General features: G+C 53.7%; 2 protein-coding genes across 4 annotated transcripts in view; both read right to left on the bottom strand.

The window, feature by feature from the left end:
- Positions 1-484: 484 nt before the first annotated feature.
- Positions 485-2,571, bottom strand: KCNJ11 (potassium inwardly rectifying channel subfamily J member 11). The gene has a single exon (XM_003411987.4). It carries the CDS (start codon positions 1,968-1,970, stop codon positions 798-800), a length of 1,173 nt encoding a protein of 390 aa, XP_003412035.1. The 5' UTR covers positions 1,971-2,571; the 3' UTR covers positions 485-797.
- A 3,614-nt stretch (positions 2,572-6,185) lies between these two features.
- ABCC8 (ATP binding cassette subfamily C member 8) overlaps positions 6,186-23,570 on the bottom strand; it is an 89,117-nt gene continuing 71,732 nt past the window's right edge. For 2 of the 3 annotated variants that reach the window (XM_064288368.1, XM_064288369.1), the window contains exons 24-39: positions 22,007-22,106; positions 21,549-21,790; positions 21,288-21,454; positions 19,144-19,213; positions 17,965-18,122; positions 15,921-16,013; positions 11,923-12,025; positions 11,252-11,365; positions 10,781-10,901; positions 10,519-10,649; positions 9,451-9,529; positions 9,082-9,190; positions 8,499-8,602; positions 7,561-7,694; positions 6,955-7,017; positions 6,186-6,413 (exon numbers count right to left, since the gene is read on the bottom strand). In XM_064288368.1, the coding sequence (XP_064144438.1) occupies positions 6,276-6,413; positions 6,955-7,017; positions 7,561-7,694; positions 8,499-8,602; positions 9,082-9,190; positions 9,451-9,529; positions 10,519-10,649; positions 10,781-10,901; positions 11,252-11,365; positions 11,923-12,025; positions 15,921-16,013; positions 17,965-18,122; positions 19,144-19,213; positions 21,288-21,454; positions 21,549-21,790; positions 22,007-22,106 (1,926 nt within the window). In that variant the 3' untranslated portion in view covers positions 6,186-6,275. Of the gene's footprint in view, positions 6,414-6,954; positions 7,050-7,560; positions 7,695-8,498; positions 8,603-9,081; positions 9,191-9,450; positions 9,530-10,518; positions 10,650-10,780; positions 10,902-11,251; positions 11,366-11,922; positions 12,026-15,920; positions 16,014-17,964; positions 18,123-19,143; positions 19,214-21,287; positions 21,455-21,548; positions 21,791-22,006; positions 22,107-23,570 lie in introns of all 3 variants that reach the window. The other variant, XM_064288370.1, reaches the window with a different exon arrangement.

The raw sequence follows: 23,570 nt of genomic DNA, 5'->3' as shown, positions 1-23,570 counted from the left end.
ATGCAGCAGCCACAGCTCACGGAGCCCTCACTGCAGAGGGCTGGTGTTGGGGCAATGGCAAGGGGCACAGACCCCATCTTCTCTTCCCTGTGCCTGAGCACTTGCCCTCCCATGTCATTAGTTTCCCAGGGCTCATCTAAACAAAGCCTCCTTTTGTCGTTTCTCCCCTGCTGCCTCCCCCTTCCTGGCCTGAGTCTGCCCCATGGAGGGGAGCCCTGCCATTCTCAGCCTGTCCCTTTCTGTGTAGGCTCCACAGCTCCAATTCTCCAGCTGGGGTGTGCTCTATCATCAACTGCCCCCCCCGGGGGCTGCCGGGGCCCACCATTAGCCCATTATGCTTCCACGGACCAAGTAGGCCTGGAGCCTGACCATGGGCATCTCTTGGTGCCACAGAAATAGAGCAGCAGACCTCCAACCTGGGGATTGTTCTTCCCCGCCCACCTGCCCATCTTGTGGTTGGTCGATCTTGGGGGCCTCAGACAGGAGATGCAGCTCTAGGTCCCAGCACCTCCCACAGCCTCGTGCTGGGTGGGTGGGGCACAAGCCAGTCCTGAGCTGGGGCTGGGAGGCACACGGACAAAAATAACCCAGTATAGGCTCCTGCTGAGGCCAGAAATAACGTAGTGACAGTGCCTTGTAACACCGTGGCCGAGCAGCAGTGGGGGAGGCTGAACTGAAGAGGGCCCAGCCTCAGAGGTCCTGGCCAGGTCACAGGGCCCACACCACATCCACTCTACATACCATACACACTGCCCATGTGCACTCAAGGGTGTGTGTGGGACCCGAGGGTCCACGGCTCAGGACAGAGCATCCGGAGAGATGCTAAACTTGGGCTTGGCTTTAGCCACTGCCATGCTGCGCTTGCGCAGGGGCCCACGGGCTGAGGCAAGGGGCAGGGCGTCCAGCAGGCTTCGGTCCTCATCAAGCTGACGGGCTGTGCAGAGTGGCGTGGGCACTTTGATGGTGTTGCCAAACTTGGAGTAGTCCACAGAGTAGCGGCCGTCCTCCTCGGCTACAATGGGCACAAAGCGCTGGCCCCACAGAATCTCATCAGCCAGGTAGGAGGTGCGGGCCTGGGTGGTGATGCCTGTGGTTTCCACCACGCCTTCAAGGATGACAACGATCTCGAGGTCCTGGTGGTGGTGCAGGTCACTGGGTGCCAGGTCATAGAGTGGGCTGTTGGCATCAATGACGTGGTAGATAATGAGGGGGGCCACCAGGAAGATGCTGTTGCCCCCCACACCGTTCTCCATGGGGATGTCCACCTGGTGGAGGGGCACTACTTCACCCTCAGGGCTGGTGGTCTTGCGCACCACCTGCATGTGGATGGTGGCGCTGATGATCATGCTCTTGCGGAGGTCGCCCACACGCAGCATGAAGCAGAGGCGGCCCTGGCGTACTGCGATGACTGCATGTTTGCTGAAGATAAGAGTCTCTGCCCGCCGGTGGGCCTGGGCAGTCTTCATGAAGATGCAGCCCAGCATGATGGCATTGATCATGAGCCCCACGATGTTCTGTACAATGAGGACCAGGATGGCCAGTGGGCACTCCTCAGTCACCATGCGTCCACCAAAACCGATGGTCACCTGAACCTCGATGGAGAAAAGGAAGGCCGATGAGAAGGAGTGGATGCTGGTGACACAGGGCACTGGGCCGCCCTCGCCGGGGGCCAGGTCACCGTGCGCGAAGGCAATGAGCCACCAGGCCATGGCGAAGAGCAACCAGCTGCACAAGAAGGACATGGTGAAGATGAGAAGGGTGTGGGGCCACTTGAGGTCCACCAGGGTGGTGAACACGTCCTGCAGGAAGCGGCCCTGCTCACGGATGTTCTTGTGGGCCACGTTGCAGTTGCCGTTCTTGGACACGAAGCGGGCCCTCCTTTCACGGGCATGGTACCGGGGCTCTGCAGGGTCCTCCGCGAGCCGAGTCAGCACATACTCCTCCGGAATGATGCCCTTGCGGGACAGCATGTCTCCAGCCGCCCCCTGGGAGGCGATTCTCCCATGGGGGTGCCCCCCGACCGGAACTAGGGCTCTTGAGCCGGCCTCACTCTGGGGTCTCTTTGCTGGCACCCTCTCACCCTGGGACCACCCTCAGCCTGTGCTGGCCTCACTTTTGACCCTTCCTCACCTCCACCTGAGCTCTGCCTCACCTCTCCGTACCAGCTTCACAATCCCAGTCCACCTGCCCATACCTCCTGAGCCCTCAACCCTGCCTATTCCCCACCTAGCCCTGGATCCCTGCTCAGCACCTCCACCAGCCAATCACCCTGGTCCTCCCCCTAAGACTCCTTCTCCCCACCCAGGCTTCCTTTTCAGCCTACCTCTTCCACCTCCAAACCTTCCACCTCCAAACCTACCACCTCCAGATCTGACCAACTAGTCACACATCCCTCACTGTTTCCCGCCTCACCTATCCCCTACCCCCACCCCACTCCCTGCTCCCCTCCAAGCTCCTGTTTCATAGCCTGACTACCCCCAATCTCACCTCCTGATATGCCCCTATTTTCCCCGGTAGCGCTCCCGCTGCTCTTCAGGTTCCCCTCCAGCTCTCGCCCTCTCTGTCTCCTGGGGATCGTGAGCCCTCCGGAGTCGCCACCCTGCCCGGCTCCACTCGGATTCCCTTACCCCCTGCGCGACCTGGCCGGGCGCACTGAGTCGCGGCCCCCCGGTTCCCCGCCACCCGTCCGCCCGCCGGCGGCCCCGGCCCGGCGCTTGTCCCTGCCCCTCCCGCTCGTCGCCGCAGCACCTGCTCCTGCCCCTCAAGCCGCAGCCGCAGCCTCCCAGCCCCCTCCCGCCGCAGGGGCGCTGTCGGCGGGCGGGCCTCTAGTCCTTGCGTCGGTCAGTGCATGGGTCAGCCGAGTCGGACCTGTGCGAGGTGGGGGTGGAAGACTGCGGGCGGGGGCACGGCGGAGGAGCGGCGTGGGGCTCCGGGGCCGCCAGGGGGAGCCCAACCTATTCCTGAGCCGGAGAGGGGCGGGCCCAGGCGCAGGCCCCGCCCCCGCCTTCTCAGGACTCCGCCTCGAGCGCCTTGAAATTGGGGGAAGGGAGGGGGAGAGCGAGACTCACCCCTCGGTGACTCGCCCTTCCTGTCCGGAGACCGTAGCCCCTGTCGCCTCGGCACCCCTGCCCCAATTTTCCCATCCGCAGTTGAGTCGATACCCGCCTCGCGCAGTGCTGGGCTCTGCGGTTCCCCAGGGAAAGGAGGCGCCGAGAGGCTGCGCCACGGATGGGGAAGGGGCTGGAGAGAGATTAGGTGGACCGAAGGCTTTTCGACTAACCGTTTCTTCCTTTTAGGGGACGCTCTTAATCTTTTCTGGGGCATAGACCCTTTGAGAATCTGATGGAAACCACGGACTGTCCCTAGACAATTATGTACCTTAATAGATGTAGGAGCACAGTTTAACATTCACTACACAGGGGATGCTAGATGCTCTAGCCCAGAAGCCTGGCCGGCTCCGTTCTTTCGATCAGGACTCCCTCTCCCACCCCGCCCCTGCATGTTAAAGCGGGCTTCAGCCTCTGGCATTGGCTTTACACCTCCTCAAAACTGAAGCCTGATTTCTTGCACCTTAGGTAATGGGAAGGAGCCCTAGAGGTACAGTGGTTAAAGCCACTGACTGCTAACCGAAGGGTCGGTGGTTGAAAACCACCGGCAGCTCCGCGGGAGAAAGATGTGGCAGTCTGCTACTATACGGATCTGCAGCCTTGGAATCCCTATGGGGTCGCTGTGAGTCTGAATTGACGCAATGGCAGTAGGTTTTTTGGTTAGGTAATGGGAGGCACCTGGGTGTGAGTGGTGTATTGGGGCTAGCTTGGGCATCCAGGCTCTTGGCTGGGACATGGGTAGTATTTCCATTGCAGGCATCAGCCTAGGGTTGCCCCTATGGCCTGGGCCCCACATGGGGTTCCCCAGTTCTCAGCTGGGAGGGAAAGCCTGCTAGGTCTCTGTTGTTGGAATAGTAATGGCCTCACCCTCTCTGTGGGGCTCAGATCCTTGCAGAGGAACCACTGACCCATGTGTGGCCGTTTGTTAGAGCAGGGCCTACAGGCAGGGGCTGGGAAGCTAGGAGGCAGTGGGGATGTGGGTCACAGTGGGGGCAGGGTCTGACTTTCATATTGAGTTTTGCTCTTTCTCTCTTTTACCCACCTGCTGGCAGAATGAACACTGCCACTTATGGTAAACATGATCTTGGGCTATATTAACAGAGGTTCAGCGTCTGTGATGGGGAGAGGAAAACATAATGAGTGAGGAGCTCAAGAAGACAGAGTTACATGGGAAACCTCTGAGGCAACTACAGTTGTTCAGTTATCAGAAGAGGCACCTTGGAGGGTCCCCTGGGAGGTTTGGGCACTATTGTGGACACCTCTGGGATTGAAAAAGGAGACAGTAGTTGTTTTGTGTGGCTGAAAGGGTAGAATCAGGACAGTGGGTAGAACAGAGGCAGGATTTGATTTCAGTTATGGAAGAGTCAGTTCTAATAATTAGAGATGACCCACATCTGTGGGGTATCCAAGCCAGGGTTGGTGGCCATCGAGGATGCTATAGAGGGCCTTGGGAATCCCTGCCATGCCCCTTCCTTCCAACCTCTTGGCATGGGAAGGATCCTCTTTTCCCTCCCCCAGTTCTGCTCTTGGGAAGCCCACAGTGAGGGGTGCTGCTGGGCCCCTAGAGGCATCTCAGAGCAGCCCTGAGGCCTCAGCCATTCCCTGCTCCATCTAGTCCACCAGGGCAAGCCTCTTACCCAAAAGGTTCAGCCTCCTACTGTTTCATTCTACATCTGCTCACACTTATCTCCCTCAAACACTACACTTGTCAGGTTACTTCCTTGTTCAAAATGCTTCTCCAGTCCCCTTTTGTTCATAGGTTTATCCCAAACTCGTTGTCCTGACACTGAAGGTTCTCTGATGTCTCACCCCACTGCCCTCATCTCCCTTCCACCTTCCTGGCCAACTAACACTCCTAAGTCATTCCCACATCACTCTTTAGCTCCTGCTGCCACCACCCCAAAGACCTTTTCTCAACCCCTTTGCCTATCCAAATCCTACCCCTCCCACTGCCCAACACAAACCCTGCCCCTTCCAGGCAGCCAACCAGGCTTCACAGAGCTCTCCTTTCCTGAGCTCCTCTGTCTCCTGCAGCATCCAGAAGGGTCTGTGCTGGGCCCTCTTCCAATGAGACTTGTAAATTATGGCCCTGAACCCTCAGAGCCAAGAGGGATGCAGGTCGCAAGACTCCTGGGTCCATACCCTCCAGGCCTGGAACAGCCAATATTGAAGGCAACATGTAAATGATAATAAAATGATACATCAATGAGCACCTGGGTTTCTTGGTTGAGGGCAGGTGTGCACTCCTGTTTTATGATGCAGATGGAGTCTGAAGACGGCTGTTGTTTTGGTCTTCCAGCTGTTGTTTTGGTCTCCCGGGTGTCTGGGCCCCAGCATCTCCCAGCCGCTACCTGACCAACTTGTGGTATATGCACATTGCTTTCCCTCTGAAGAACCATCCCTCTCTCACCCTTGAATGCCCCTGCTTGAGGAAACGAGAAGGGCCATGTGACCCAGGCCTAACCAGTCAGTGTATTCTATCCCTCTGGTCACAGATTGTGTGCGGGTGGGGATGTGACCCAAATTGGTCCACTGAAATTCACTCCTGAGATTTCTGCTGGAACTATTAGGAAAGAGCATCTCATTTTCCTCCGGGGCTACTAATTGGACAGGATGTAAGCTGGAGCTACTAGAGCCACCTGTCAATGGGGAGAGGAAAATGGAGCCCAGAAATGGGGACATATCCCTAATGTCAACACCTGCATCCAGCCATGCTTGAAGTAGTACACCTCCTGGCCTTTTCATTCACCTAAGACAATAAATTCCAGCTTTTGTTTAGGCCACTTTGCATTGGGTTCCTGTCACCTGCAGCTGAAAATCTGCTGACGCAGGGTACCCAAGCTCCATAATTCCAATCCAAAAATGAAAAGGAGAAGGATGGGGGAGGGGACCAAGCTGATGGGGTCTGATACCTATCTGATGAGATCCTCACAGAAACCCTACACAAAGAAACACGGTTTTGTCCAAGGTCACACAGCTTCTCCAGGTGTACCCAATGCCAAAGCTAGGCTGGCTCCACTGTACCCATGGCCTGTCACCATCCCCTCCCCATCAGACCAGGGCCTCTAGTAAGAAATAATCAATCTCTTTATTTACAAGTGATTTACAGTTAGAAAGCCCAGTTGAGGGGCGGAGCAGGAGTGGGGGATGGCACTTGGGCGCGACCGGTCACTTGTCTGCGCGGACAAAGGAGGCGAAGACACTGTCCTTCCGGCTGAGTAACTTCTCTGGCTTGTCAAACTCAAGGATGGCGCCACGCTTCAGGACGATCACCAGGTCTGCACTCAGGATGGTGTGCACGCGGTGCTGGGCGGGGCAGGAGAGGCGGATCAGGAGGGGGCGGGGCGGGGAGCTGAAGGGTGTCCCTCCTGCAGCCTTGAGGAGGCTACTGCCAGAATGCTCTATTTCTGTGCTGACTGCCTTTTCCTGAGGTGACTGTGACTATGAACCCTTCATCCCCTAATACCACCATTCTCCCCTCACCAAGTCTCAGCTCTGCCTCTACCTTTAGGCCTCAAGATCCAGAAATTACCCTGATATTCCACCTCCCAATTCTCATGGAGAAGTAACCCCAGTCTAGCTCACAGGGCCTGGGGACAGGAGCAGGGCCTTGGGAACTGGAGAAAGAGGGGCGTATCTGAGGCAAGCACAGGTGCAAATCCCCTGTACCCCAAATCCTGTAGTCCAGGCTCCCTGTAGCTCTCCAGACTTGTTGCCCTGTCCTGTTGTAGGGTACTCTCTTGATTACCAGGCCCAGGTGAGCCCAGGGGCTGCCCCACTAATGACAGCTGTGAAGGTCAGCCCTCTCTCCAGGTGTTCCTTCCCACCCCATCATCAAACCCCTTACCGCAATGGTGACCACAGTGCGATCTGCGAAGGCTGTCATCACCACCTTCTGGAGGATGTTTTCCTGCCAGGTGGGGGCAGCAGCTGTTGGCTCACCTGCCCAGTGGATGGGGTCAGGCCTGGCTTTGGGGACTTGGGGCCCAGGTTTGTGGCCCAGCTCCTATCTAACCCCAATCCCAGCCCCACCTCCACCCTCTATCTCTACCCAGAGCACTGACCAGGTTCCCAGCATTCAGGAGCTACAATCAACCTGTTGGGAGCTTAGCACTGTGTGTGTGTGTGTGTGTGTGTGTGTGCATTGTGTGATATGTGTTGGGTGTAGGGTTGTGTGTATGTGTGTGGTACGTGTGTACCTCTTTTTGTATATTTACCTGTGAGGTGGGTGACGGATGTAAATTCTATGTGGGTTTGTGTGCGGGGTGTATGTGTGTGCGCATGAACATGCCCTAAGACTAGATAGAGTCAGGGGTCCCCCAGCCTTTTGCTTTTTCTGCCACAAATGACTCTGGACATTAAAGGTAACTTGAGCTTCAGGACAGGTTCTCCCTAAAGCCCCACCCAGGCCCCCCGCCAAAAGCCCTGTCCCGTGAATGTGCCCAGAACCGACCGTGGCCATGTCGATGGATGCTGTAGCCTCATCCATGATGAAGATGCTTGTCTTCCTCACGAAGGCCCGAGCCAGGCAGAACAGTTGCCTCTGGCCCTGGCTGAAATTCTCCCCACCTTCTGTGATGATGGCATCTGAAAACAGCCCCAGAAGGGGGAACAGGGCTGAATAGGGCAGATGGCATGGCTTGGGGGGTGTTGAGGAATGTGTGTATGAAGGTGTATATTTGGGTGTGTGTGTCAGTGAGTACAGTTGTGTGCAAGGTTGCTACACCTTGTATAGTCCCATGGGTACAATTTGCATGGATAACCATGAGAATGGTGTCCACTAGAGGTGTGCACTGCTGCAGCCCTGGGCAGAACCAGGAGCAGGCCATGTGTGCACAGAACATGTATGTGCTGCACGCATGTGGGCCCTAGTGGGGCCTCTCTGGGTGATTCTCTGCAGCCAAGGCTTGGCCAGCCCCACTACTCCAGGAGCTGCAGCACATAGACCAGGACTCTACTGACTGCTGGAGAGGGGCAGAGTCTTCCTAGCAGCCCTGCTGTGTGACCTGAGCCTGTGATTTCTCAGTCTGGCCTCTCCAACCCCAGGGCAGAACTGGGCAGGCAGGTAGAAGAGGCAGGGCAGTTCCGAAGACACTACCATCATAACAAAGGACTTGCAATCTGGGCCCCATAAAAACATAGGGAGCCCAAATTTCCCCCCTGAAACCTGCAGAGAGGCTTGAACTAATTATGTGACCTGAGGCAAGTCACTTGACCTCTCTGGGCCCCTGTATGATGAGAGGTAGGCCTAAATGGTCTCTGGGGTCCTGCCAGAGCCCCGACTCCAAACTCTGGGCACACTTAGGACATGGGTGTGAGGTTTACCTCCTCAGCCCCTACAGGGGTCCTTTAGAGCCCAACCAACCCAGCAGCTCAGGTGGGAGTAGTTACCAAGGCCTCCTGGCAGTGCTTTTACCACCAGCTTCAACTGGGCGATCTCCAGGGCCTCCCACAGCGTGCTGTCAGAGCATTTCTTCTCTGGGTCCAGGTTAAATCTGGAGGATAACACAGAAAACCCCATTAGGGAGAGGAGCAGGGTCCCAGCTCCATCCTAGAGGACTCACAGAGGCCAAGGCTGTCAAGGAATCAGTGGCTTGGAATTAACTGACTTGAGCAGTCTGCCTGGGATGGGAGCACCAATGTGGTAGCAGTGAGGAAGACCTGTGGGTTGGGGTGTTGCCTAGGCCTAATGGGAAAGAGAGGGCATGAGGGTAAAATGTGGATCCTCTGAAGAATCAGTGCCAGCCCACAGTGCCCAAAGCCTGAGCAGGGCTGCTTGCCTAGAAAGCTGGGTACCCGCCAGGGCCCTCCTGCCTACCTTATCCTTCTCTCCTTCATACCCCAGATCTGATGGGGCCATGCCAGGCATGGGCTCTCCTGGCCTTCCCTATCCCTCTCTTCTACATACTGCAGATCTGATGGGGCCAAGCCAGGCACGGGGTTGGGGTAGGACAGGCAGTGTAGTGGGACTCACCGGATGGTGCCGCTGAAGAGGACAGGGTCCTGAAGGATGATGGAGAGGCGAGAGCGCAGGGTGTGCAGTGGCAGTTTTGCAATGTCGATGCCATCAATGATGATTCGCCCTGCATGGAGATGATGTCACAGCTGGGACACTGCTGCAGGGAGCAGGGCTGGGGACCAGGGTCCTCACAAGGAGGCAGGGGAAGGTAGTGATTGCTGGGCCTCCTGTGTGATGCCTGACCATACACCAGGACTGAGGTCCTGTCTGGTAGCTGTGGGTACACATGGGGTGCTTACCACACAGCCAGAGGGGTGGTTTGTGTGTGTGTGTGTGTGTGCGCGCGCGTGCGTGTTTGCATGTGGTCGGGGAGGCTGGTCTCACCTTCGAACATGTCCACCATGCGGAAGAAGGCGAGAGAGAAGGAAGACTTCCCACTGCCTGTGCGGCCGCAGATCCCAATCTAGAAAGAGAGAAGCAGGCATCCTCTGGGGCTCTGGGGGCTGCTAAGAGTGGAGGGGCTCCCCAGTCCTAGCTCTGAGGGTGTCAGCAGGTGTGGGAGGTCACAGCTTCTCTTCTAGTCCTGGTGTTTTGACCAGCTTCTGTTTGGGCCCCAGGTTTGGGCTTGTTTCCTGCAGTGGGTTTAGAGGGGTTCAAGCAGGGATGTGAGAGCATGTGCAGGGGGTGTCTGTAAGTGCAGGAGTGTAGGTGTCTATTTGCCTGGGCCTTGGTGTGGGTCTGGGCAGGTCTGGTACTTGGTTGCAGGGAAGTGGGGGGCACTGGTGAGTCTCCATGTGCATGGATGGGGTGGGAGGGCACAGGGATGGCTGAGTGTGCAGGGATGTGTTTGTGCCCTGCCTTGTACTCGAGCCATCACTGACTCCATCGCTGCCTGGCTCTTTCTGGTACCAACAGAAATTAAGGGACCAACACAGAGATAGTGACGTAGAAGGATGAGAAAGGCAAGGGCAGAGGTACATCCAAAGGTCAGAGATAGTGAGACTGACAGCCGCAGATAATGTCAAAGTGACAGAAACAGAGGAAGAGCAGCAGAGACAGAGAGACACACACGGGGAGTGAGGATGGAGTCAGAATTGGGTAAGAGCACCAGACTGGGCCTCCTTCCCCAGGGACCAGGGCAGTCTCATTCTCTGTCCTTTGACCCCTGCTCTGAAGCTCAGAGAGGGGTGCCCTGGGGAAAGACCCTGACCATTTGCAGGGAGGCCCTGACAATGCCCTCTAAGCCAGGAGAGTCCCAGGTGTCCATCTCATTAGTGGACAGTCAAGGAGGCAGGGTCTGAGGGCATCAGGAGAAGGGAAGGGGGAAGGAGAGGAGAGGAGGACTGAACCTCGTCAGTGTGAGGGGCCTGGATGGGGAGACTAAGAGTCTGAATGGCTGGGAAGCTGCACCACACACTGCTCACTGTCCTCATGGCAGAAGTGCCATCTAACCTTCTGTCCTGGGGAGATGAGGGCATTGACGTGCTTCAGCACAGGCTTCAGGGAGCTGTCGTACCGCACGCTCAGGTTCTGGATCTGGATCTTCCCTTGGTCTGGCCAGTTCTTCGGGATCAGTGATGGTGCTGGGGGCCAGGCTGGGGGTCAGCTAGTGCACAGGGATGCGAACCTACCCCCAGGCTCCCTTGGGGTTCCCAGCTCAAACCCTGCCCTCCTCGTGCCCTTTCCCCTGGAGTCCTCTTCTGGTGCTCCTCACCCAGCAGCCCCTCGTAGCTCTCTGCCTCAGTTTTCAGGAGCCCGTGGATACGTTTCACAGCCCCCAGCTGGATCTCCATGTCTGCTAGGTTCCTCACCATCCAATTCAGGTAGTTGGAGACCTGTAGGGAGAACAGGGCACGGAGTGGCAAGCAATCAGCCACAGACAGCGATCACTTGGTCCCATCTCCTGCCACCAGGATGGCTCTTTTCATAGCTTGAGGAGGGGCAAGGGGCCCTCAACTGCCTTTTGCTGCCCATCAGTTGGCTGTTAATGGTGGCTCTCCCTGGAGGTAGGAGGAGGGTTACAATGAATATGGGTTCTTTCCCACCACCTCTTGACCACATGGCCCCTCTGGCATCAAATCACGTTAAGGTATGGTCTACAGGTGTTTTGGATGCAGAGGGTGCCCTGGGATTCCCTGAGTGCTGGTATCTGACCCTTCCCTGCTCCAGCCCACTGCCCACTCACCATGAGGGCATAGGTGAGGCCAAGGCCCACCAGGCCGGCCGAGAGCTCCCCGTGCAGGGAGTTGGAGATGGAGGTCACGGCTGCAATGAGGACCACGCATGCACCAATGTACTCCTGCAGAAGGAGAGGAGATGGTCTGGGCAGTCAGAGGTTGGGGCCACAGTGCCCCCCACCCTACCACATACTCACTCGCTTCTAGGGCAGAGAGCAGGCCAGCCATGATTCAACCCCAGCCCCCACCGAGTCACATACACATCATCAGACCACAAAGGGGCCCCTGTGAGACAACATGTACACACAAGCTTATGCTTCCCCTACTCCCCAGCTACCTGCACACACCTACACACATGTACCTCATCAGCTGGCTCACATATGTACACAATATATATGTCATATGACACACACTCATCACAGTTAAACACACACTATTCTTGCACACACCTCAGATACACGACCCCCCAGGCAGTGATATGGAGGAAAGGGTCTCAGGTTAGACACTGGAAGGACATCTGGGCTGGGCAGGAGGGCTCAGTGTTCACTGTGCACCCGCACAGCCCAGTATCTCTTCCTCTCCTCCCACCCTCTGGTCCATATTTGGCCCTTGTTCTGGCTCCACACCACTATCAGAACCGCCTATTCTGGGACCCACAGTAGGGGTCGGTAGCACTTGCCATGCGAACTTCCAGCCATCTGTTGGCTGCTGTGAGGAAGAGGGAGGCGATATTGTTGGAGTCTGTGTATTCGAGGAGCTTCTTCTGGAACCGGGCCTCATACCTGGAGGGAAGATGAGGAGAGTCTGAAGGAGTAGTGTTGGTTCACGAGGTCTCTGGGACTCCCCCTACCTACAGAGGGGGCCATGTAGGCTTCATCAGCCCTCAATCATGCCATCTCTGCCACCTAACGAACGCTTTTCCTCCCTGGAATGCCCACTCTTTTATACTTGTCCAAAGTGGTCAAGAGTCTTCTTCAAACTCTTGTTTTTCACCCCAAGACCCATTCTTCTCTCCAGATCTTCCCCATTATAGTAAAGGGCCCCTCCATCCATTCAATTGTGCCGGCCAGAAACTTAGGAATCATCCTGGATTCACATTGAATCTATCACTAAGTCCTCTTATTTCTACCTCCACAATAGCCCTTGGCTCTGCCCACCTCTCTTCAGCTTCCTGTCCACCGCAAGCTCTCACCTGGACTACTGCATCAGCTTCCTAATAGGTCTACCTGCTGTCTCCTTACACTCCCCCTTTCCACATAGCAGCCAGCATCTTTCTAAATAACAAATTGCATCATCTCCCTCTTTCTCCCCTGCTTGGAATATCAATGGCTTCCCATTGCTTTTAGGATAAAGAATCATCTCCTTGCCAGAAGGCTGTGAGAACTGACCCCTGCCAACCTCACCAACCTTCTCCCATGCCACAAGTCCCCTGGCTCACTGTGCTGCAGCCATTCCAGCCATTTCTCAGTTTTGCAATAATATCAAGTTCTTCCCCGCCCCAGGGCCTTTACACATGTTGTTCCCAGGCCTGGAATGCTTTCTCCCTTACTGTTCACAAGGCTGACTCCTTCTCAACCTTCAGGGCTTACCTTAAATGGCACCTCCTCAGAGAGGCCTTCCCTGACCACTACTTTACCTAAGGCACATCTCCCTTATTTTTCTCTATCTCTGAAGCCTGTTTTCTTCATAGTCTTTAGCTATTTGCTTCATTTCTTTAGCTGTTTATGATTCATCTCCCTCGCAAGACTGTAAGCTCCAGGAGGACCAAGATCATGTCTGTTTTGTTCACCAATGTACCCCAGAACCTGACACTATAATAAATATTGAATTAATAATTGAATGGCGTGTCCCCTAATTCTGTAGGGTAGATCTCTCAGTACATGGAGCTCTGGAGGGCCCTTGTTTCCTCATCATGTTCTCCCCTGTGTTATTGCCCATGGACCTGCCTCCTCTCTCTGACCAGCCTGAGTTCCTAGCATCACTCTCCTTGGCCACCCCCCTCAGACCTGGCTGACTTGAGCAGGGTTCAGAGGAAGGGGCAGGAGCACTTGTTTGATGATGAATAAAAGAATAAATGAAAAGCAGCCTCAGCACCACTGGGCCTGACGAATAAACCCAGGGCACTCAGAGGAACTCAAGATGTGCCTTGTTGGGCACTGGCTTGTCACTCCCAAAAGGTGTTTGCTCTACTTTGATTATTTCTGGGTGGAGAGTGTGCATCTGAACTACATGTCTGAAGGGGATGAAATGAGTCCAAGGTGTGAGAGAGTGTGCGATTGCACAGCCAAGGGGTGGATGTCTGCGGTGAGTGATGTGTCTGTGGTGAGTGTGAAATTGTACATCTGAAGGGTTGAACTGAGTAAGTGCATGTTGAAGATGAGTGTGTGTGTGCAAGTGCACATGTGTGTGAGAGGAGGGACTGGGGCACTCAGAGTATGTGGGCCTGAGGGCCCTGTGTGAGTGACAGAGGGTCTGAGGGGTGTGTGACTGATCTGAGGGGCGGGTGTGTGCATGCGGGTGTGTAACTTGGGAGCTCCTGAGTGTGTGACTTTGTGTCTGAGGACTAAGAGCCTCAGCTCTGGAGCCATGCAGACCCACGTTGGAATATGAGCATCATTACTGGTTGTGTGTCAGGATTAAGTCTCAGTTTCCTCATCAGTAAAACGGGAATAATACTGCCTCCCACATGGACTGAGGCAATCTCTATAAAATACTGAGCCAAGAGCTGAGCACTCTTGAAACTCTTTTGGGAAAAAGTAGGGTATCTCAGGAATAAACAGAAGATTCCAAGTTCAACACCAGCACTCACTGTCTATGTGACCTTGAGTTGGTTACCCAGCCTGAGTCTCGGTGTCTTCATCTGTAGAATGTGGCTTCTCCTACCTATGTCATGGGGCTGTTGCGAGGATTAAATGCAATAATACATGTATAGCACTCTTCAGTATTTTGCACATGGTAAGTGCACAATTAATAAATGGTAGCTCTCAGCAGGGCAGGCTAATGGGCTAAAGCCAATGAATTAAACACATACAGGGATGATTTAAAATTCACCCAACATGTAAGTGCCAGGTGTGGGAAGCCTCACTGGGCAGCACTTCCTCTGGCTGCCCAAAGGCTCAGCCTGAGCCAGCAGCGTCTGAGGGTGGTTACAGGATACCAGGATCCACTCACAAGAGGGTCTCGCCCACTGTAGGAAAGTCACAATCTCTCGGCCCTAGGCCCAGCACGAAGGCCTCTGGGATACCAATTACAAGGAGAACATTGCCAAAACAGAGCAGATGCTGGCCCTGGGAGCTCAAGGAATGGGGCAAGTTCAGGCTGGAGAAGAGGAGGAGGCTCTGAGGTGACCCTGGAGTCATTTGCCAGTTTCCAAAGAATTTTTATGTGGAAGACATTGCAGGCTTGTATGGGGCTAAGAGGTGTCCAGGGAGCAGGGCTATGGCCCAGCTTAGAGCTCTGCTTCACTTTGCTTTGCTTAGACAGGCCTCCTAAGAGGTCTTTTCCCACTGGCCTCCGAGGACCCAGGGAGTGAACAGAAGCTGCAGCACTGCTCTGGGGGGTGGGGTGGGGCTGGGCCCCTCTTCCAGGGCTGTAGCTGAGCCTTGGGAGTTGGTGGAAGGAGATGTAAGCCTCTCTGGACTCTCAGCTGGTCCTTGAGCCCTGAGGTTACTCCTGGACACAGGGCTTGGTGTCGCATGGTCACTGCCATTCTATGCAGCTGTGCCTTCCTAAAAATAACCTAGAATCACTCTCTGGGTGAGGCTTGGAGATCAGAGCCCAACTATTAGGTGTCTCTGTCCTTCCTGGCCGGAGGAGAGATACCTTATAAATCAGATGGAGGTTAGGTAACACCTCCGTCCACCCCCAGGCCGCCTCAGATGTTCCCATCCTGCCCAACATCACCACACGGGGTGGTGGGAAGATGGCATAGTCCCTGAAGTTGTGGGGGAATTCCTCCAGCAGGGTGAACTCCTACCTATCCTTTGAGTCTCGGCTTCAGTGATACCTCCCCCATGAAGCCTCCCATGACTGCCTTTCTTCTACACTCCCACAACCTGTGTCCCCCCTTCTTTCAGAATATCTGTCACATGGGTTTGTCCTGGTCTGCTCAGAGTCTGGACTGTAAATAATCCAGGGCAGGGGTTTGTCTGACTCATCTCTGTCCTTTTAGTGCCTGGTATGGGCCTTAGCACATGGTAGGTGCTCAGTAAGTGTTTGTTGAATGAACAACTAGGTTCAAGTATGGGCTTCACAGGATCTTACACAGAGAGGTTCTGTAACTGCTCTGAGCCTCAGTCTTTCTGTCTGTGAAACAGGAATAATCGTGCTGACCACGTAGGATTGCAGTACAGAATGAATGCCATTGGTGTTTGAAGTACTTCTAGCATTGATACGTAAGGACTTGTCCCAGCCTTGCTTCTTGTCATGTTCTACCTTAGTTCACAGAGGCTCTGGGCTTGTCTGCAGGGCTGGAGTTTTTCTCTCTGGGGCTTCTCGTGGCTCATAGAGTTGGAGCCTACCTGGCCGACCTCCTCTGATGGAGATCTTGTGGGCTTAGGACCTGAGGAGAGGTTGGGAGAGGTGTGTCCTGGACCTTACTAAGTGGAGCCCTGAGGATTATATCCAATGACCTGTGACTCTGGCCCCACCCACACCTGGAGGAATCTAGACTCATACCTGAAGGCCCGGATGGTGGTGAGGCCTTCCACAGTTTCAGCGAAGTGCGAAAGCAATGGGAGCTGGGTGGTGTCATCCAGCTGCTGCAGGTCCCTGTGCCATGGGGAGCAGAGTGGGATGGTTAAGAAGGTAGGCTCAGGGTTCAGCCTACATTTGAATCCTAGCTCCACCACCTACTAGTGTGTGGGCAAATGACTTCGCCTCTCTAGGCCTTAGTTTCCTCATCTATGAAAAGGCAAGACGTTGGCACCACCCCATGGAGCTGTTGTGAGGACTTTATGGAAAATAAGTAAGCAGAGCATGCTAGGCACTGTCATTGTAATCCTGGGCATCACCTGCCTCACCGTATCTCTATCTGGCTGTGTGCATTTGCTGCACAACCTTGCTCTGAGTTCAGGCTTCCAGGCAGTGCTACTTCCGTTTCATAGGTGAACGACCTGAGCCTTCAAACAGCTGGTCAGAGGAATCCAAAGACCAAACTCAAAGCTTTCAATACACTGCCCCACCCCACCCCTGACCACAATAGGTTTCTGCACATCACAGGCCAGGATCTAAAGAGAGCCTTGGGGAGGAAAAGCCAGAGGTTTCCACGGCAACAGAATTGCCTGCCACTCCCCACAGCTGCACCTTAACAAAGTGCATTAGTGCCAGAAGGCCAGGCTGTGATGGAGGAAGCAGCTTCCTGGACCATCTGTCTCCAGGGCCAGACTGAGTGCCAGGGGAACAGGCGGCTTCTCTGGCAGAAGAAACGAACTTTGTAGAACAGCTCGTACAGTGTTTAAAAAGCCACTGTATTTTGTGAATATCAACGCGCTATGTTCCTTGTGGAAACCCTGGTGGCGTAGTGGTTAAGTGCTACAGCTGCTAACCAAAGGGTCAGCAGTTCGAATCTGCCAGGAGCTCCTTAGAAACTCTATGGGGGAAGTTCTACTCTGTCCTATAGGGTCGCTATGAGTTGGAATCGACTCGAAGGTGCTGGGTTTGGTTTGGGATGTTCCTTGTGGGTGCCAGGGGATTCTGGATCACACAGGCAAAAAGCCACTTACACAAACGTTGATCCTTGTGGGTAAGGTAATTATGGCCAAACTGGATCTGAATTTAATTATTATTGTTGCTAATCAGTACTTTTTTCTCCAGTTTCTAACCAACTATGTGCCCTGGGGACAGGTTCTGTGTTAACCTGCCACAGCCCAGAGTAAGTCATTTTATACCACCATCAGTACATACACACCTACACGACCAAAACAAAGGTTTCCTGCAGTGAAGCTTACCGCTACTATGTGAATACTGTCTGATATTTTCTATCCTATTTCACTAAAAAACAAAAAAAAAACATGCTGGTTGTAAGCCACAATATTGATTTCATCACCCACTAATGGGTTGTAACTGGCAGTTTGAGAAACTGCCTCAAGGTTCTTTAAAATGTTCCCTATAATTCTTTGGATCTATGAGTTCAACAGAATGATTCCCAGAAAGAACTTCCTAGAGAACGTTCTTAGAAAATTTTGAGTAGGAAAGAGGTGAACATGGCTCCAAGCCTCATGAGGGCAAATATAATCAATGGGGATGGCTGTGAGAGGCTCCCCCACTCTCCCAAGTCAACGCTTCCTGGATCGCCTGGGCTGGATGTGATTGCTGTACCATCCCCCATGCCAGGCGCCCTCTGATAACCACCCCCATGATTTCACCCATTAGCAATCAGCCTGGCCACTGGAATCATGGAATCCTCCTGAAAGCATTTGGGCAAAATGTAAGAAAGGCATAAAAGTATGTGCCCACCCTGACCTAGCAATTCCAATCTTGACCATAACTCCCATGGAAATAATTCTGATATTAGCTGTGGTGTATGTGTGCTAACAGGTGGTTATGTGAGTATTTCTATATCCTTTGCTTCTATTGTTATTACTATTATCATTTTGAAGAACATGACTGTACCACTTTTATGGTGCTGAATCTAATAATGTACAAGCTGCCCATTGCAAAGTACCTTCCACCCCTCAACCCTCCCCCTTCCCCATTGGAGGCTGGCAAAGGCTGCCATCACCTGGATGCCACCCGGAAGTACTTCTGGATGAAGTAGCACACAACGGCCAGAGGCAAGAGGGCCACAAGGAACATGGGTGTGACATAGGAGATGACGGCCAAGGCTGAGACACAGAGCAGGGTGGAACGGCTCAGGCACTCCAGTGTGGATGGGATGTGCTGGGGGAGGAGAGAGAGAGGGAGGTGAGGTCCAGGCAGGGGTGAACTCCAGGAAAAAAGACCTCAGAGAATTCTCGACACTCTGTAGGGGAGTTTCTGTTCCCTCACGGAGCACCTTGCTTAATTAAGGAGACAAGTCCTTCCTATAGGGTTAGGCCACATTTCACAGCTGCCATGAAGCCTAGTCCAGTGCCTCAAGCCTACACTTGAACTTCTAATTGCTCACCGCATGTAAACGGTCTTGTGTGTTTTGGTATTTAGTTATGTTTGGTGTTACCTGCCACGATAGCAGGGATCAGGGCTTTGTTTTCTTACCATCTAACACAATACCCACCCACTGCCGTCGAGTCGATTCCGACTCATAGCGACCCTATAGGACAGGGAAGGACTGCCCTGTAGAGTTTCCAAGGAGCGCCTGGCGGATTCGAACTGCCGACCTTTTGGTTAGCAGCCGTAGCACTTAACCACTACACCACCAGGGTTTCCTCTAACACAATGGTAAATAAAAAATACAGGCTGAATAAAAACGAATATTCCCTACAAAATCAGCCACCTTGGTTCAGAATATGCTGGAACCTTACCAGAGTGAACCAGTGGGATCTCATACAAAAGCCAAAGTGGTGTGGTTTTCTTCAGCCTTATTATTCCTTATTATTGGAAACCCTGGTGACGTGGTAGTTAAGAGCTACGGCTGCTAACCAGAAGGTCGGCAGTTTGAATCTACCAAGCGCTCCTTGGAAACCCTAGGGGGCAGTTCTTCTCTGTCCTATGGGGTTGTTATGAGTAGGAATTGACTCAACAGCAAGGGTTTTTTTTTTTTTTTGAGTTTTAGTATGAGATTTGGCCAGAGAGGCTCCTGAGACAGCATTATAATCAGATGGGGCGGGGGGAGGGGGGGCCACTGGGTTCCACCCACAGGGCTCTGATCACTTGATCTGGGGGAGCCTGGCACCAGGTAGAAAAGCCCCCAGGGGCTTGGCCTCTCTCTGAACTGGGGGAAATGGGTCACGGTCTTGTGTACCTGGTCAATGGTGTTACAATCAGACGAAAATCTGTTCAGGATGCTTCCCAGGGGTGTGGTCTCAAAAAACCTAAGAGGCAACCAGAAGAGCAGTTACTCATTCGTTTTCTCATTTACTTCCTGTTGATTGAATGAAAGTAGTTATTTATTTGTCTCTGCAGTCATCTGCAGAATGTCTAGGGAGCCGGTTCCGGCTCCCTGGGGGCAGTCACCTTTGCAGTTCTGCAGACATCTGGCCTATGTCCCAGAGAGTTCCTGCAGCCACCCAAAAGTTTGCTGGCCCCTCATCAGCCTGTCTCTAAGCCCATGTGTGACTGCTGCCACCTTTCTCAGCTCCTAGGCCCACCCGACTCACTCAGCAGCTGTCCTCATGGGGACACACAGGGCTCTGGGGACAGCCTTTCAGCTGGCTGACCCTGCGAGGACACTCTGGCTGTCATCGCTCTGGCTGTGACCCGGAGTCAGCCCAGCCTCAGCAAGAGGACTCTAGAACCACAAATTTGGGGCAAGTAGAGGATAAATAAACTTTGAGGCCATGTCGGTGGGCCACAGAGACAGCTCATGAGGCTGAAAAGTAAAATGTGTAGTCAGATGGTGAGGTCTGGCATTGACAAGGGACCAGATAACCTGTCTGCCTAGTGTGGGTTTTTATTTGTTTGTTCTTTAATAGACTTTATTTTTTAGAACTGTTTTAGGTTTACAGAAAAATTGAGCAGAAAGCACAGAGAGTTCCCATATACTCCCCTCCCCCCTGCACATCGTTTCTCCTTTTATTAACATCCTGCATTCCTGCGGTACATGTATTAACACTTTATTATTAACCGAAGACCCTAGTTTACAGTAGGGTTCAAGGTTTGTATTGTAAGGTCTTATGAGTTTTGACAAAAGTCCCCTGGGTGATGCAAAGAGTTAAGCACTCAGCTACTAACTGAAAGGCTGGTGGTTCGAATCCACCTCGAGGCACCTTGGAAGAAGGTCTGGAGATCTGCTTCCCAAAGGTCACAGCCATGAAATATGGAGCACAGGTCTACTTGGCAACACATGGGGTCGCCATGAGTCAGAATTAATTCAAAGGCAGCGAGTTTATGGGTTTTGACAAATGCATAATATTACATGCCCACCATCACACGATCATAATGAATAGTGTCACTGCTCTTAAAATGTCTTGTGCTCCACCTATTTACCCCTTTTCCCTCCCCCTAGCCCCCTAGTAACCACTGAACTTTTTACTGTCTCTATAGTCTGGGAAATACAGAACTACAGAGGCAGTGAAAAGTTCAGTGTGTTTGCCTATTAAGTTTTTAAACCCAATTGGCCAGCTGACCTGGCACTGGGCAATGGCAACCTTAAAACTCTTTCACACCAAGAGGGACAGCTCCCTGTGTCCCAGTGTCAGCTCCTGCAGGCTGGCTGAGGGAAGAGAGAAAGGTGTGGGGGGGGGGGTGCTGAGCTCCTGGGTGGAGATGGGCAGGTGGCACCTGCCAGGGAAGGGAAGCAAACATTTACCTAGAGCCTGCAGAAGCTCGCTTTGAAGGGCTGTTGTGACAATTAGGTGAGATAACCATACAAACTGCCTGCATGTGTGGCTGAGTAAATACTAGTCTCTTTCTCCTTCCTGGCACCGAGGACACTTTGACACATGCTGTATCCGTGGGTCCAAACTTGTTGGCTGTGGAGTCGACACTGACTCATAGCACCCCCATGTGCTACAAAACTGCTCCAAAGGGTTTTCTTGGCCTCGGTAGTGTAATAGTTAAGCGCTCGGCTGCTAGCTGAAAAGTCGATAATTCAAACCCATCAGCCACCCCGCAGGACAGAAGACTTGGTGATCTGCTCCAGTAAAGATTAGAACCTAGGAAACCCTGTGGAGCAGTTCTACTCGGTCCTATAGGGTCACTATGAGTTGGAATCAAATCCACGGCACAGAACGACAGCAATCTTTACAGAAGCAGATTGCCAGGACTTTCTTCTATGGCACCACTTGGTGGGTGTGAACCGCCAATCTTTAGGTTAGTAGCTGAGAGCAAACCGTTTGTATCACTGAGGGACAGAGGTCATACATCCCCATCTTACAGATGGGAGAACTGAGACTCAGAGAACTGTGACATCCCCATAGCCCCACCAGGGCTGGGGGAGGAGAGTACCTCATGGGGGCCAGGATGATCTGGTTCAGCAGGCTTCGGTGCAGCCTCTTGGCCACCTTTAGTCCCGTCCACTCCACGGTGACAGATGTGACGAGGCACAGCACAATGCCCAGGCTGGAGAGCACCGTGAACACCATGGCATAGACCGTCTGGTCGAGGGAGCACCCCTGGGCCGGGCAGAGAGTGAGGCAGGTCCCTGGGCTGTCCGCTGGCTCAGCCCCCACCCCCACCCGGCCAGTGCTGAGGGGCAGCCAGCCACACCTGGCTAAGGGAGCAGTTCCTGGCCATGGGGCTCAGGGTCAGTGCACTGTCAGTCCACTTGGCCAGCCAGTAGTCTATAGCCACCAGGACCATGTGCTTGAGCAGCTGGGAGAAGACAAGCAGCGACAGGAGCAGGATGCCAGCGGAAGACAGGTACTTGGCACAGGCTCGCCACGGGATCTTGGCGCGCTGGTGCAGCACCGACGACAGGTTGTCTTCCTCCTCGCTCTCAGCCACCTCCTCTACAGGCATCAAGGAACTACCCTGTTGCTTCACATTCCGCATCCCTCTAGGGATGAACCAGGGGGTATTTTATCCCCACTTACAGATGGGAAAATGAGGCACATGGGGATTTCATCAAAGGCTCACTATCTCACCACCCAGGAACCCAAACCTTAGTACCCCATGGTTGATCAGGCCTCAGGCCAGAATCTCACACCCAGCCCCACTGCCTGTACCTTCCTCCTCTTCCTCATCCTGCAAAAGGCCATCTCTCGAGGACAGGGCCCGGGGCAGGCCTTGGGATGGCTCTGTGGCCTTTCTTTCCATGACGGTTTCCTGAAAAACAGGTGGGGTCTGGCCAATGTCCTCAGGGTATACAGGGTGGGGAGAAGGACAGTGGGAGGCAATTGCCCCTGGTGATGACCAGAGTAAGGTTCCCAGGTTGCCCCTGCCTGGGGGAGGGTCCAGAGGAGTAGTGGGATGGGCTAGTCCTGCTCTGAGCTGGGAATCTAGCCTGGCCTGCTGGGCCCTCGCCCACCATGATGAGTCTGGCCATGCTGCAGGGCTCAGATGGTGAGGGCCAGTCTAGGGAGAGGATAAATAGCCTGGGGTTAGGGGCCAGGGGGTGGAGGTAGGCAGACTCTGCAGAACTGAAGGCTGTAGGGCTCTAGAGAGGAAGCAGGCTAGGAGTCAGGTGTGCGGGTTCCCAATTGAGTGATAACTTATGGCCCCTCGCCCAATGATCACTGAGCTCTACTATATGCCCGGCACTGTGCTAAGAACTCCAACCATATTATTTCATTTATTCCTCATGGCAACGTAGGGAGGTTGGCTTTATTATCCCCTTCTTACTGACAGGTGAACTGAAGGCCAGAGACCATGAATACCTTGTGGAGCTGGGATTCAAACATCGGTCTGTTTCGTATTAACCTACACCTGGGGAAGCTATACACAGCCTGGGGCCAGGCTCTGGGGAAAATATAAAAGAAGAGAATCCAGGCCATGTCCTCAAGACCCTCCTAATTGTATCTGAGAGACAACACCAACCAGAAGAATTTCAATAACAAGATCTCTTTGTGTACGTGCAGGACTTTCAAGTTACAAAGCATTCAATACCCAGGAGTCCACCTGATCCTCAGGCTGACCTAGGAGGCAGCATTTCACAGAGGAGAAACTGAGGCCCGGAGGCCACTCAGGGACAGGGACCCAGTTGTGCATGTTACATTATGTTGCCTTCTAAGGCTCCCTCCAGCCACTCTTCCTATCCTTCCTCTTCTTCAATACCCATCAACAGGGTCTGCTTCCTCCCGAGCAGCAATTGATGAGGCCAAGGTGCCTGCATTTTAACAAAGGGCTCTTGTTCTCAACAGATAGAAAAAGCCTTCAAAGAATGATCTGAATAGTGGAATTACAGCCTTAAAGAAAGAGACCTTTGAGGGGCTGAGGATTCCCCAAATCACAGCCTGCAGGCAGGCTTTTCTGTGCCCATGGATAGACAGGTCCCACATCTGGTAGAAATGTACTTCACAGGCCCCTGGCTGCCTCACTAGCCCCCTGAATGAACTAGGAAGAACTCCAGCCTTTCTAGGGTCCTAGAGGGATGCCCACAAAGTGTCTGCACTCCTGTTCCCTCCTCCCACCACTTCAGGATGCATCCCTGGCACCTGGGAGGAGGAACTTAGGGACCCACGGTGATTGTGCCAGGTGGTAGTTAACTCTTTGACTGACACAGCCAACGGGGTCCACTAGGTGGACTGTCTAGGCCGGTGCTATAGGAGATGGACCCATGTTTGTCTTGCT

The sequence above is a fragment of the Loxodonta africana genome, chromosome 7, assembly GCF_030014295.1.
Source record: "Loxodonta africana isolate mLoxAfr1 chromosome 7, mLoxAfr1.hap2, whole genome shotgun sequence".
NCBI classification, from domain to species: Eukaryota; Metazoa; Chordata; class Mammalia; order Proboscidea; family Elephantidae; genus Loxodonta; species Loxodonta africana.
Note: the sequence above shows the minus strand (reverse complement) of the source record. Positions and strands in the feature narration are given on the sequence as shown.

Bases quoted from the DNA above. Each gene is read 5' to 3' on its own strand.
- KCNJ11 (XM_003411987.4), bottom strand. From the start codon at position 1,970: ATGCTGTCCCGCAAGGGCATCATTCCGGAGGAGTATGTGCTGACTCGG.